This window comes from Vombatus ursinus, unplaced genomic scaffold (genome assembly GCF_900497805.2).
Source record: "Vombatus ursinus unplaced genomic scaffold, bare-nosed wombat genome assembly UNPS02007397.1, whole genome shotgun sequence".
Classification (NCBI taxonomy): Eukaryota; Metazoa; Chordata; class Mammalia; order Diprotodontia; family Vombatidae; genus Vombatus; species Vombatus ursinus.
Genome location: NW_020947175.1, coordinates 23,916 through 39,261, shown reverse-complemented (window position 1 = coordinate 39,261; position 15,346 = coordinate 23,916). Strand labels below are relative to the sequence as shown.

Sequence of the window (15,346 nt, the reverse complement as noted above, 5' to 3'; positions counted from 1 at the left end):
GGAAGAACATTAGATCCTTGATCAAGGAACCTGGGTTCAAATCCTATTACTGCTGACTGTGTGGCCCTGGACAAGTCATTTAACTTCTTGGGGGTCTCATTGCCTCATCTGTAAAATGGAAAAGTTGGTCTAAATGGGTCCCACTCAACTTTAAATGCTATGAGTCTATGCAGGGAGTTTGAGTCCCAAATTAGTATGTTTCCTTTGTGATATGTTCCTGACTCTGAAATATCTTTTCTATAACTGATTACCAACTCTACCATCATCAGAACTCAGGGCTTTCTCTTATAGTGGGAGCAAAGGTGTCCAGCACAAGGCTCCTGGCCCAGCATAAGGCCCACAACCCCCAAGTGTCACCAAACTAGATGAAAGTGTTATTAGGAAATATTTAACAAAATAAATAGAAATAGAATAAAACACCGATAACGTTACATTTTAAAACTAAGTCACTAGATGGCCCACGGGGATTTTCATGTACAGTCAGTGACCTTTGTTTCTATTTTAATTTTATATCAACAGCCTCCACAATTATAGCTCCCAGAACTTTACTCCTCTACTTTAATCTGGACTACAATGTCACATTTCATCAATCAAGGCCAACAGCCAGCTCCTGCCTATAAGACCGCAGATAGCATAAACATTCCTGCCTTACTTGGTTAATTTTGTACATTAAAAATTTCATGCAATCAAGTTTGTTTAAAATGAACAATACCTACAATCACTACTTAGAAACTCTTCTTTCTCCCACCCTCCACCTCAACATAACCAGTAATCCTCATCACCGCTATTAAGAAACACCGCTATTAATGAAGAGGATGTGTTCAAAGATTCCTCTGGGTTTTTACAGTTTGTTGACTAGAACAAAGCATTTGATTCACAAAATATAAGGCTGTCTGAAAGGCTGTCTACCAACAAGGTATCTCCCATGAAAGTGTGAAGACCATAAATCATTACTTGATAGATACTACAACAGAGACAATGATGATTGCTCTGATTACAGATGTCAAATGAGGCACAAAATCTTCAGAGAAATGGATTCAAATACTTACTTTCCTACTTTTAGTCTGAAAAACTTAAATTGAACTTCCCCAGGCCTCAGTTTCTTCATCTTTGTGAGCCTTAGAAGTGTGGCCTTCCCCTTAGCAGATCCCAGAGAGGCCTTATTGCCTCTTCCCCTTCTTCAAGCAACACTACAGACCCAGGACCAAAGGGAATAGAACTTCCTTCTATCTATCTACTCCATTCTCAAGCCAATTTGGCAGGCAATGTGTGGTGTAGTCAGGAAACTGCTGCAATGTGTGGTCCAGTTGGAAGAGCACAACATACCCAGAAGACCCAGATTCAAATTCTGCCTCGGATATTTCTGAACTGTGTGACCACAGGTGAATCATTTAAACTTTCTTTCTTATTCTCCATTCTCTCATGTATAAAAAAAGGGAAAATAATACCCCAGAACTCCCCCTACTGACATTGTTGAGAGGATTGAATGAGATAAGGTAAGTAGTTGTTGCAAACCATGGTGTGAAATAGGCCAAGAGAAAGTATGTTGGGAATGCTATTCTGCGGATCTGGATCTGAGTCCCTCATCTGTTTCTCAACTACCTGTGAGACTTTGGAAACATACTCGTTTCTCACCTGTAATATGAGGGGGTTAGATTAGATGGACTCTAAAACCATGATCCTATGACCTTTAGAGTTCTATTAGATGGTTTCAGAAAAACCTGAGAAGACTTATACAAACAGATGCAAAGAAGTGAGAAGAGCCAGGAGATCATTGTACATAGTACAGATTATACAATGATCAACTGTGAATGACTTAGCTATTCTTAGCAATACAATAATACAAGACAATTCTAAAGGACTTAATGATGAAAATGCTATAAGAAATGATGAGCTCAATGATCTTAGAAAGGCATGGAAAGACTTGCATGAAATGGTGAACAGCAAAGTGAGCAGAACCAAGAGAACATTGTATTTGTGGCCTTGAGTGTGGCCTTTTGACTGAGTTCAAGTTTTACAGCACAAATCCTTTTATTAAGGGGATTTGTTCTGTGAAGTTTGGATGTAGTCAAAGGACTGCACTTGAGGACCTAGGGGGCCACATGTGGCCTTGAGGCCACAGATTCCCTACCCCTGGTATATAGTAACAGCAATATTGTTTTAAGAACAATTTTGATCAACTAAGTCATTTTGACTATTATAAGTACACAAATTAAAAATAAAGGACATATGAAGAGAAACACTATCTGCATCCAGAGAAAGAACTGATAAATGGAAGTAGTACAGAATAATTTTATATATATATGTGTATGTTTGTGTGTGTGTGTGTGTGTGTGTGTGTGTGTGTATACACCAATCTGTGTCTAATTGTGGCCATCTCCAGGGTGGGAGGGAAGAAAAAAAAAGAAAAAAAAATTTACATGATAACTATTGTATGTTTAGAAGGAATAGCAAATTGTGCATAATGGATTTGCAGTTTCATGTGTAATTATCTTTTTATTATACTGTGTTATAGAAATGCTTGTTTTATTCCACAAATTAAAAATAAAATATTTTATTAAAATGCCATCCACCTCAAAAGAAAGAACTGATGGAATCTAAATGCAGATTGAAGCATACTTTTTTTTTCTTTATTTATTTTTCTTGGGTTTTCTCTCTCTTTTTTTAAATGTGTTCTCTTTTGCTACATGGCTAATATGGAAATGTGTTTTATATGACTACACATATATAATTTATATCAAAGTGCTTGCCTTCTCAAGGAAGGGAGAGGTGAGGAGGGAATTTAGAACTCAAAAATTGTTTTAAAAAGTGTTAAAATTGTTTTTACATGTAAATGAGAAAAAATAAAAACATTTTTTCAAAAGATAAGGGAAGGATAGTCTGGAATAAGGGTAGAAGATAGAAATTAGGAAATAAAATTTGGAGAAACTCTAAAAAAAAAATAAAGTACTAAGTGTGAGTTATGAGTAGTAGCACTGAAAGATTTGTTCTCAAAGGATTTGTTATTTGAGATATCACTATTCATATAATCCTAAAATCTATACAAGCATATCATTTCCTGCTGAAACACCCCCCTCAAAGACATTCTTATAAATGCCTAAATTCTTCCTTTTATTTCCCACTTCATAGAACACACTATCTCAGTCAAAAAAGAGAAACTCACATTTCTCAAAGAATTCTTGTCCATAGCTTTCTTTAATCTCCGCTGGACTTTTATTCCAAGAATTTCTGTATCTCTCCTGGACCCTCTGGCTGTTGGTCATGTTTGTTCTGAAATAGCCAGGCTCAATCATGGAGATTTTCACCCCAAAATGTTTCATTTCAAGCCTGAAACAGATTCACCCAAGTTAACACGATGGTTTAAACACACCCTCAATTTTAATGTTCATGGAAAGAAAATACAAATTATTCAAGAACTTGTGAAATCTCTCATGAGATCACTACTCATTAGAGGTTATCTAGTCCGACTGTGTCAAACTCAAGCAGAAACAGATCCTTGCAGGCTACAGATTAATTTAGACAATTTTGGTCAAGTCCCTGCTCTGAGATTTAACAGCTAGCTAACTTTTAACTTCTTTGAAATTCTGCTTCCTCATCTGCAAAATGAGGCTAATAATAGTCCCATTAGTATTCACTTCTTCTGAATAATGTTTTGAAAATTTAAATAGCAGTCTATTGATTGAGCATTTATTAAGTGCCTACTATTCTTCAGGTACTGTGCTAGGCACTGGGTATACAAAAAGAGAGTCCCTGCCCTCAAGAAATTCACAATCTAATGAGGGAGACAACAGGCGCACAACTAAATACAAGCTTTCCCCACAAGTGTCTTAATATTGATTAATTCACTCAACAAACATTTGTTAAGTGCCTTCTGCAGACAAGGCAGTACAGTCAGTCGGCCTAGTGAATAGAGAACTGCCCTTAGAGCCAAGAAGAACTGAATCTAAATTCTGCCTCTCACACATACTGGCTAGGTGTTCCATGGGAAAGTCACTTGGGCCCTGATTGCTCTCAGACAACTCTGTAAGACTAGAAATGGCAAATCTGCATTGGGAGTGGGGCTTTTACTTTGGGAGCTTCCTAGACAGATGAAATCAGAGGAAGAAAGGAAGGAAGGAAGGAAGGAACCAAGGAAGGAAAAAAGGAGAAAAAAGAAGGCAAGAAAGAGAAAGAAAGAAAGAAAGAAAGAAAGAAAGAAAGAAAGAAAGAAAGAAGGAAGGAAGGAAGGAAGGAAAGAAGGGACAGAAAGAAGGAATGGAAGGAGAAACAAGAAGGCAAGAAAGAAAGAGAAAATAAAGAAAGAAAAAAGAAAGAAAAAAAGGAGGGAGGGAGGAAGGCAGGGAGGAAGGAAGGAAGAAAGGAAGGAAGAAAGAAAGAGATTTATAAACTTTAAAACTCTATAGGGGGCAGCTTAATGATATAGTGACTAGAACACCGGCCCTGGAGTCAGGAGGACCTGAGTTCAAATCTGGCCTCAGACCAAACACTTGACACGTACTAGCTGTGTGACCCTGGGTAAGTCACTTAACCTCAACTGGCCTAAAAATTAAAAAAAGAAACTCTATAGATGCTATTATTACTTTCATCCCTCTGACTTAAAATAATATCACCTTAAGTAAACAAAGGAATGTATCAACTTTTGGAATGATTCTCAGTCCCTCTCTTGAATAATGTTTTAGGAAATTTAAATGTCAGTCTACTGACTGAGCATTTATGAAGTGCCTACTATGTCCCAGGTGGGCAGCTAGGTAGTGCAGTAGATAGAGCACCAGGCCTGGAGTCAGGAAAATCTGAGTTCAAATTCGACCTCAGAAGCTTGCTAATTGTGTGACCCTGGACGAGTCACTTACCCCCTGTTTGTCTCAGTTCCTCATTTGTAAAATGAGGACACACCAGAGAAAGAAATGGCAAACCACTCTAGTGTCTTTGCCAAGAAAACTTCATGTACTTGTCCATGAGGAGAGTCAGAAAGAAAGATGTCAGAAAGAAAGAAAGAAAGGAAGCTGAAAGACTGAAACAACAATGTTCCAGGCACTGTGTTAGTCATTAAAGATACAAGAAGAGCCAAAAGAAAGTCCCCACCCTCAAGGAACTCACAGTCTAGAGGGGGTGACAACATGCAAACAACTATGTAGAAGCTATATATAGGAAATAATCAATGGGGGGAAGGCACTAGAATTAAAAGGAATCTGGAAAGGTATCCTCATCCTGTAAAAGGTAGGATTTTTGCTGGGATTTAGTCCTGGGCAGCCAAGAGACAGAGATAAGGAAGGACAGCATCCCAAGCATGGGAGACAGCCAGAGAAAACGCCTACAGCCAAGAGATAGAGTGTCCTGTTTGTGGAATTCTGATGACAGAAATATGACTATGTATGTAGCCACTTAAGGTGGCTACAATGCTTCAATGTGACCACAACCTCCAAGGACAAATACAAATATACTTGGAATCCTCAGTCTTAGGGGAAAATGTAGACCTTCTCTGGCTAATCATCACTCCTCTACTTGTATCCTTGATCCCATCTCCTCTAGGAATATGCCTTTTTGATCATCCCCTCTTTTTCCTTAATTTTCAATTTCTCCTCAGCCAATGGCTTCTTCCCTTCTGCTTACAAATATGCAATACAATATATCGTCCTCGTCCTTAAAAATCATTTCATTTGATCTTATTGCTGTCTTTGCTATTGGGTTATTCAATAGTGTTCAACTCTTCGTGATCCCATGGATCATAGCATGGCAGGCCCTTCTATCCTCCACTTTCTCTTTTCTATATACTATCTATCCATCTCATCCTCTGCCGTCCCCTTTTCTTTTTGCCTTCAATCTTTCCCAAAATCAAGGTCTTTTCCAATGAGTCCTGTCTTCTCATTATGTGGCCAAAGTATTTAAGCTTTAGCTTCAGTATTTGCAGGAGACGCTGCTCTCTCCTGGTCCTCATTCTGGTCACTTCTTAGTCTCCTTCACTGCATCACCGTACACATCCCACACCCTTCCCACTGATGTTCCCCAGGCTCTGTTGTAGGTTTCTTCTCTCTCTATCCTTTCTTTTGGTAATCTTATCAACCCCAGCGGATTCAATCATCATCTCTTTCAGATGACAGTCACATCTATATATCCATTCCTAGTTTCTCTTCCTAGTGCATAATAGGTGATGAATAAATATTTGTTGATTTGATCAAACTCCAGGCCCATGTCACCAACTGGACATATTGGACATCTCCAGTATGGATGGGACATCCTATAGGTCTCTCAAACTCAAAATGTCCAAAACAATTCATTGTCATTCTTCCTAAATACTCTCCTTTTCCTAATCTCCCTATTTCTGTTGAAGGCACTACAATCCTTCTAGTCACCCAGGTTCCCATTCCTGAAGACATCCTCAACTGCTCATTCTCACTCTCTCCTAATACCCAATCAGTTGCCAAATCTTGTGAATTCTACCTTGACACTTTCACTTCACTCACGTGGCTGCTGCCCCAGTTTCAGGGCCTCATCTACTTGGAGGATTGAGATACTCTCCCTGATTCCATTTCCTCTCCCCTGGATGGATGGATTGATGTTTGCATGAATAAAGTATAATGATAGTTACCTCAGACAATCTGAAAAAGCTTCCACTCCATACTTGGAACAACAGTAGGGCACTGAATAGAAAGCAATTCTCCCCATGATGCTAGAGACATTGACAATCCTTCCCCTATCTTGTTTCAACATTGGCAGCATGTTTAGCGTCACCTCAATTAATCCAATCAGGTTTACGTCCAGTGTCTTTATGAGGTCCTGCTTGTCCATCAACTCAGTGCAAACATCTGGATAGATAACTCCTGCATTGTTGACGAGGCCCCAGAGTCCTACAAAGATATAAATCAAAATCAAAAGTGAGTTAACATGTAGCATTGGAAAAGGATGTTAGAGCACACCTAGACTAACCTCAGGTATAGCCTCTAATATGTTCCAACCCTAATGAATTTAACGAGAGGCAGTAAAGAACAGTAGAGGGAGCACTGGAGATAGAAAGGTCTCAGTTTGGGCCCTGCCTGTGATATATATTAGTTGTATGATCATGAACATTATCATTACAATCATTAGATTATAAGCTTCTTGAGGTCAGGGACTGTCTTTTGCCTCTTTTTGTATCCTCAGCACTTAACATAGTGCCAAGAACATAGTAGGGGTTTTGTAAGGGGTTTTTATTGATTGATTGATTGAACAAGTTATTTAACCTCTCAGTTCTAGGCAATTCTAAAAGACTATAATTTATAAATAAGTTGCCTATTTCCATTGGCAGTTTCTACACAAGTAAGTTCCCCACACAGATGAAATCACAGATCGTAGCCTAATTGTTCGATTGATTGATTTAATAAGGAATCTAGCATACCACCAAGTACAAAAATTCCTTATTCTCTAGATTTGGAGCCCAGGTCAAAGATATATTTAGAAACACAAAGATTTATTACTGTACTACAAAAAATAATGAATATTATTATTATAGAGAAGCATGGGAAATGTTTATACAAAATGAAGTAAGTAAAACCAGGGAAACAATATACACAATGATTACAACAATATTAATGGAAAGAATAACAACAAAACCATGGAAACTGAATGGTACAAAACTATAACGACCCAGTTTGGCCCCAAAGAAGAGATGTGAAAAGGCTCCTCTGTTTCCTTTGCAGAGGTAGGGGAATATGAATGTGAAATACTATATATGATGTCAGACTTTTGATATGTTGGGTAGTTTTGCTAAATTGTTTTCTTCTCTTTTTATCCTTTTTAATAAAGAATGGTATTCTAGAAGCAAGTAGGAAGAGGGGCAGGTAAGGAAATGTGGATGATATAAACATTAAAAAATTAGTTATTTTTTACACTGAAAAATAAATTTTAAAAATCAGTAAATGTAGGCTAATTTGAGCAGAAATGGAAAATGCTTACATCCAGAAGGATCACACAAGGTTGCCCATGTGAGGGGGCACATAAGCTAAGCTTTAAATGATGCTAAGAGGCATTAATGCATTCTAGCCATGGAGGACAGACAGCCTCTGCACAGGTACAAAGGCAGGAGGCAGAATGCCAAGTTCAGGAAAACACAAATAGGCCAATTTCTTTGGGATACAGGCTACATGAAAGGAAGTCATAGAATAAAGCATGGATAAGTGACCCCCAGCCAGTTTGTAAATGGCATCAAATGGCAAGCTAGGGAGTTTATATCTTATCCCAGAGGCAATGAGGCACTGGAGATTCTGGAGCAAGAGAGAGGTCAGGAAGATTATTTTGGTAGCCGTGTGGAAGATAAATTCGAGTGGGGGAGAGATTGAAGGCAGAGATACAAAGCAAGGGTAGCAATCAGGAGACTATTACCATGGTCCATGAGAACTAATGAGGGCCTGAACTAGAGTGGCCAGCCACATGAATGGAGAAGAGACAAAGAGAGATATTGATGAGGTACATTTAACAATACTTGGCAACTAATTGAATATGGGTGGAGAGCAAAGAATTTATTTAGCATGGTTCCAAGACCAGCAACTTGGGTGACTAGAAAGAGGATACTGTTGGAGGAGAGATGGACTTAGGAGGCCAAATAATTAATTCTGTCTTGAATATGTTGAGTTTGATAGCCTAAAGGGTATCCTGGGAGAGATGTCCAACAACAGACAGTAAAAAAAAGAATTTGGAGTAATGTCCATGGATTTCTTTTTTTTTTTTTGCTTGTTCATAATAAAAAATAATTGAGCAGGAAAAAAAAGTGGCAATAAGTTGTTGCCTCAACAATTATCATGCTTGCCTTGTGATAAAAATCAATTTAAAAAAAATACCTTGTAAACTTACTTTCTGAACAATCCTAGTCAAGTTTTTTGGCGCTTTAAAGATTATGTCTTTAAATCCTTTAATTAGGGGCAGCTAGATGGTGCAGTAGTTAGAGCTCTGGGCTTGGTGTCAGGAGGACCTGAGTTCCAATCCAGCCTCAGACACATGACACTTACTAGCTGTGTGACCCTGGGCAAGTCACTTAACCCCAATTGACTTACCAAAAAGCAAAAAAAAAAAAAAAAAGATTATGCCTCTAAATCTTCTAATTGCAAGATGGAAACAACACTTGCAAATCCCCAGTGCTCATTTTACAAGGTAAACTATTGAGCATATGAAAACAATACAAAAGGCCTTCACTGTCCTCCTAAATGACAAAATGAAGCTTTCAAACATCACACATCCCTTCTTCATGCTTAAGGATTTAAGAAAAATGAAATAATGACTCTCTTTCATTGATACCTTTATTTCCCACATGCTCCTTCACCCACCGGGCAGCTGCGGTGATGCTCTCAGTTTTGGTTACATCCAGGATCACTGTCTCCACCCTGTCCGAAGTCCCATGCCTCAGCTGCTCAGCCCCTTTCTCTGTCAGACAGGCTGCAAGCACCCTCATGCCTCGAAAGTCCAGTTGCTTGGCCAGTAAATTCCCAAATCCAGAGTCACAACCGGTGATAAAGACATATTTGTCTCCAAGGTTACTCACCACCTGCCTCTCCCGGTGCCAGCGAAAGAGATAGTAAAGGCCAATAAGGCAGACCAGGTAGAGCCACATGGCTTGGTCTATCACTATAAATAAAGCATGAAAAAAAATGTTAACTGCTCTGCTGTCTTTCAATCCTCCAGAAGCCTTTTTTTTCTAATAGTTTTCTTTTGGACCAGACCAATTTCACTAGTAGAGAATTCCTAGCAAAGAGAGCTGTCTTTACCAAAACAGGTAAGTACCTATTCTGTAAGGTAGAGATAGTCTTAGAGACTTGCCTAAGTCATTTAGAAGTCAAGTGATTTGCCTAGGGTCACATAGCCAATATATGTCAGAGCGACAACTTGAACCCAGGTCTCCAAAGCCACTTTTGGGCATTGGACTATACGACTGAGGTCCCTGACCACTGGAAGTTTCCATGATTCTGGTGCCATGTTAATGGGGTCATTTCCTCAATGGTTAAAGAACTTTGGAATCGATTACATGACATGGAAGACACTGGCACAGGACTGCCCGGGAAGGTGCCGCGTGCTCTATGAGCAAAGCAGAATTGAAATAGCTCAAAAGAAACGTGAGATGCGCAAATTTAGAGAATCTACCCCTAAATGTTCACACGGATTATTTGTGTCCAACCTGTGGTAAAGCGTTCCAGGCTCGTACTGGTCTGATCAGCCACAGTCAGACACACTGTAACTTGACTCTAACATAGTGATGTCATTTTGGTCCTCTTCAAGAATGAAGTACAACAACCACACAACCATAAAAATGCTTAGCAGTCACTCATTACGAACTTGCCTCTCAGGAATGCCAAGAATGCTTCCCTGCACATCACCCTCATGCCATGCCATCCCTAGTTATCCTTATTTCAAAGCTCAAGCAGACACATGCATTTCTTTTATTCTTTTCTGGTCTCCTTCCCCTTCCCTCTTCTGTTTTCTGGGAGGGGTAGATCTACATCGCTCCCTACATGAAGACCAAACTCCACCTTTCCCCATCAGATAAACAGATAGCCTGAATCCCTCTCACTGGTATTACATGGATTAGAGTGATGTGGACCAAGTGTCAGAAACTTGCAACCAGGAAAACAAGGGTTCAAAACTTCCCTCTGAAATCTTCCTTAGCTCTGTTTCCAGAAACAGGACATTTAGCTTGCCTCAATTTCTTCATCTGTAAAACTGCAATAATAATAACTAGCAACTACCTCCTAGGTTTGTTATGACGAACAAATGAGATGCACTATATAAATGCACTATATAAAAGTACCTGATGTTCTCAGAGGCTGAGATTTGTTGAGAGTCTTCATTTTTACAAGTAAAAGAACCTAGAAGTAGTTCCAATTTGGATGTGGAATCCCTAAGACTCACTGACAAGAAATTCCTTGAACAGGTCAATCCACAGATTCCTAAATGCCCAGAGTTAAGGCTGGAATGAGCAGGAAGAAAGCAAACCATGCTCCCTATAGCAAGTAACCCCCCAACTAACCCACTTCTCAAGAAAAGTTTAAAGACATATTTAGGGGATTGAAGTGGGAAGCCTATATGTAATTTTACCAGGGCCAACTCTAGATAGATTCTTAAACATAGAAGAGCAGAAATAAGAATTTTTCAAAAAATACAAAAGCCCCTCAAAAAAAGTTAATATATGAAAAGTTTAATAATAATAATAATAACATAAATGTGAAATTTTCTAGCCAAGTGCAGCTCTAACCTAACAAACCCCAGGAATAATAAAGAGCACCAGAGGAAAGAAAGATTTTTTTTTAAACCTTACAGATAATTGAAATCCAGCCTCAGACACTTGATACTTACTAGCTGTGTGACCTGGGCAAGTCACTTAACCCCAATTGCCTCACCAAAAAGCAAAAACAAAACAAAAAAACCTTACAGAACTGCTCCTCTTTCCCACTTAGGATTATCACCAACATGATCTCTTAGAGGGGCTTCACGCTGGGGATCTAGTCAGAAGAAGAGACCGCATATCCTGAATGTTCCTGTTAGAGAATAGCCAAGGTGGTGAGACCAGGGACAGGCTACCAGGAGACGAGCTGAAACCCAGACATAGTTGGGGAGGACCAGTCAATAGAACTGCAGAGAAGATTTGGGAGAGTAGGGAAAAAGCTAAAACCAAAACGGTAGATATGTATGAGGCTCCATACTTGGAGGCTGTGTAGAGATAGGCCTGGGTGGAAGAAAGAGAAAGTCTGCTACTACCCTTAGGAGGGTAAGACATACCCCGCCTCAGCACAGTTGGAGGCCCCTTATAGCCCAGATAAATTCCTGAGGAGAGAAAGAAATTCTGAAGACATATGGAAAAAAAAAAAACAAATTGTTGAATCCTTTTTCCTGAAAAAGTCAGAAATCTAAGCAAGGTGAATTTAGATATGACAAATTTGTTTTCAGACTAGTCTTTGGTAGTTTAGATAAACTTTGCTCATTAAAAATCACCTTTGTGAATATAAAAATTTTAAGTACATTTTAGTCAAAGGATAATTACAGATTTACTAACAATTAATTTTTGGGGCAGCTAGGTGGCACAGTGGATAGAGCACCGGCCGTGAAGTCAGGAGGACCTGAGTTCAAATCCGGCCTCAGACCAAACACTTAACACTTACTAGCTTTGTGACCCTGGGTAAGTCACTTAACCCTAATTGCCTAAAAAAAAATAGAAAAAAAAAACAACGAATTTTTAAGTAAAAAGAGCTAGCATTTATATAGCAACTACTGTGTGCCAGCATTATGATAAGCACTTTGCAAATACTATCTCACTTGATCCCACAACCTGTGAGATAGATGCTATTATTATCCCCATCTTCATAATAATAACAATAGCTAATATTTATAGGGTACTTACTATATGCAAGGCACTGTGCTAAGTGCTTTACAATTAATATCTCATTTGAGCCTTACAACAACCCCGGGAGGTAAGGTGCTATTTTTATCCCCATTTTACAGATGAGGAAACTGAGAATAAATCAGAGACTTTTCCATGGCCATAAGAGCTAGGAAGTACCTGAGGCAGGACTGGGACTCAGATTCAAGGTCTTGCACTCTACCCACTACACAACCAAGCCGCCTCAGTTTCATAGCTCCCTATTTGGGGAGAGGAAGAGGAATAAGTCTAGGGAGCACATCAGCTGGGAGTTTTACCAGGCACCACACACAAGGAAGGGAACAAGGGTAGCCTAGATTTAATGGTTTGTGGTTATCTGACCTCTGGGAAAGAAGAGGCTCAATCTAAGGGAAAAGGTGGAAAAGACAAAACTCCATTTACGGGGCAGAGCCTCAGCTCTTGAGTCAACCACATTTCGGGGTTTTCCTAGCAAAGATACTAGAATGATTTGCCCTTTCCTTCTCCAGCTCATTTTACAGATGAGGTACTGAGGCAAACAGGGATAAGTGACTCGCCCAGAGTCACACAGCCAATAAGTGTCTGAGGCAGATTTGAACTCATGAAGATGTCTTCCTGATTCCAAGTCCAGGACTCCATGCGCTATGGTACCACCTAACTGCCCTTACTTTAGCCAATATGTTTGCTGTAGGTAAATTATTGAGGATAGAAAGAATGGTTCAACAGTTAAAGAGAGTTCCCAGGCACCAGAGTCACGGAGATCACCAACATGCTGAAGAAGGTGGTGAGTTGGAAGGTCATAGTGGGAGGCCTGATGCTCAGGGAAAGAATCTTCAGAGGCCAACCTTCATATCAGTAGACAAAAATCTTAGCAAGCTATTACTCAGCCTCAAAGAAAGAAGTATTACTCTCTGCATCCCTGTAAATAATTTTCTTCTTTTGCTGGATTTCTCATTTATGCTGTTCCCTCTTTATATATGTATGTCAGAGGTCAGAAACATAACCAATGGGAAGGAATAACAGGATCCATTTGTTGAAATATTTGCATATTAGATGTATCTGAACCACCACCAATACTATCACCATCCCTGCCAGAGGAAAGTATACAGGATTTGCCTATACTTGCTTGGGAGATTCAAGAATAAGATTTGACATTGAAATTAAAAGGCACAGCCCAAGTCTTGTGAAACAGTTTTTAAAACTCCCTTTTCTCTCGTTTTCCAAAATCTGCCCCAGGACTGGCACCTAGTCTTAATTGCCATAATCAAAGAATCCACAAGAAAAAGGATGATTTTAAACTCCTTTGCCCCATTACTCAATTCCTCAGTTTCCACTCTCCAAATAACGATTCACTCTCACTCTTTCATTACTTCCCAAACTGAACAGTCATTATTAGCTCGGGGTCTAAGATTGGGCCAGACTTTCTAAATAAATATTTTTCTAATGCCTAGCAGGTATTTATTTTGCTCTCAGTTAAATAGTAATTAATCCCTATAAAGATTTAGTTGAGAATATTTTTAACATTTTAAGCCCCAAAGGGGTTTATACATTTTAAGATCAGAAGGAGAAAGAATAATGAATTTTGATGCAAAAGAACCCAAGTTCAGAGATCAACTCTGCAACTTACCAGTGGTGTTATCTGTGGAGGGGGCCCTTCACTTCACTTCACTTCCCTGTGCTTCATTTGCTACACTGCAAAATAAATTGATTGGATTAGTTGATCTTCCAACTCAAACTCATGTTATGCTATAGCTCTTCATGTTCAACAAGGAATTCACATCTACTGGTAAAATTTCAGGCACTATGTTATGATGATAATCTTCTTGAGCAAAAGGAATTGGCAATCACAGTTCATAGGTCACAGTCCCACTCTGCTTATGCATAAAGCCAACCTTCCTCCTCCCTGACCCCCACCACAATATTATAAATTCTCAAGGTCTTCAGACCACGATCATATTTTGTGAAGTCCAAGAAACATTAATGACCCACAACCCTACTGCTGGGAGAGAAGGGGAAGGACACTGCCCAACTATTCTTCAGGCAAAATAGAAAAACCAATCCATCAATCAATCAAAATTGCAAGAGAAAAAAAAATGTAATGGCCTTCCAGCAAATGTCTCCTGTTATTCATGTTTTGTTTCACCCCAAACAAGATCTTGAGTACAGCTGAAGAACCTTGTCTTCTGAGGATTTTTAAAAACCAGAGAGACCACTCACCACAACTCTCCCATTTCCCCATACCTTCTCCTTGCCTCTTCCCCAATCTACTCTTCACAACGCATCTGAGCAGACAGGTGTAGATGAAGTCTTAGCTGGTAGGAAGAAACTATTTAATAGTTTCTCAGCTGGGCAAAGTACCAATCACCACCCTGCTATCTGTCTCCTCCCTTTGCCTTTACAACTTCATCTAAACTGGTTTTTAAGTAGTTGGATTGGTTTTTCTTTTTAAACAACACCACCCTCTTGTGGTGAAAATTAGACTTGTCTCATTCTGTCCTGTCCCAACTGAGTTTCCTAGGCTCAGAGCTCAGGAGCCCATGAATCTATGTCACTGATGGAAAGGAAGTTAAAAGGGCATTTTTTTTTTTTAGGCAATTGGGGCAAAGTGATTTGCCCAGGGTCACGTAGCTAGTAAGTGTCAAGTGTGGTCTGAGGTCACATTTGAATTCAGGTCCTCCTGATTTCAGGGCTAGTGCTCTATCCACTGCGCCACCTAGATGCCCTATAATATCTTTTTTTCTTTTTTGGTGAGGCAATCGGGGTTAAGTGACTTGTCCCAGGGTCACACAGCTAGTAAGTGTCAAGTGTCTGAGGTCACATTTGAACTCAGGTCCTCATGACTCCAAGGCTTTAAGCACTATCCACTGTGCCACCTAGCTGCCCCTAGAAGAGCATTTTTGATGCTTTTCTCAGCACACACACTCCCTCCCATCAGTTTACACCATGTTGTTGTTCAGTTATGTCCAACTCTTCATGACATCATTTGGGATTTTC

At 39.5% G+C, this 15,346-nt stretch overlaps 1 protein-coding gene across 1 annotated transcript; it reads right to left on the bottom strand.

The window, feature by feature from the left end:
* Positions 1 to 3,163: 3,163 nt before the first annotated feature.
* On the bottom strand, positions 3,164 to 14,681 carry LOC114033780 (17-beta-hydroxysteroid dehydrogenase type 6-like; the record flags this gene model as incomplete). Its single annotated transcript, XM_027849416.1, has 5 exons — positions 14,594 to 14,681; positions 13,980 to 14,044; positions 9,265 to 9,591; positions 6,587 to 6,845; positions 3,164 to 3,327 (listed from the first exon to the last, which is right to left on the bottom strand). Coding segments are annotated over exons 3-5 (736 nt in total), but the record flags the coding sequence as incomplete, so codon positions are not given.
* Positions 14,682 to 15,346: the final 665 nt, after the last annotated feature.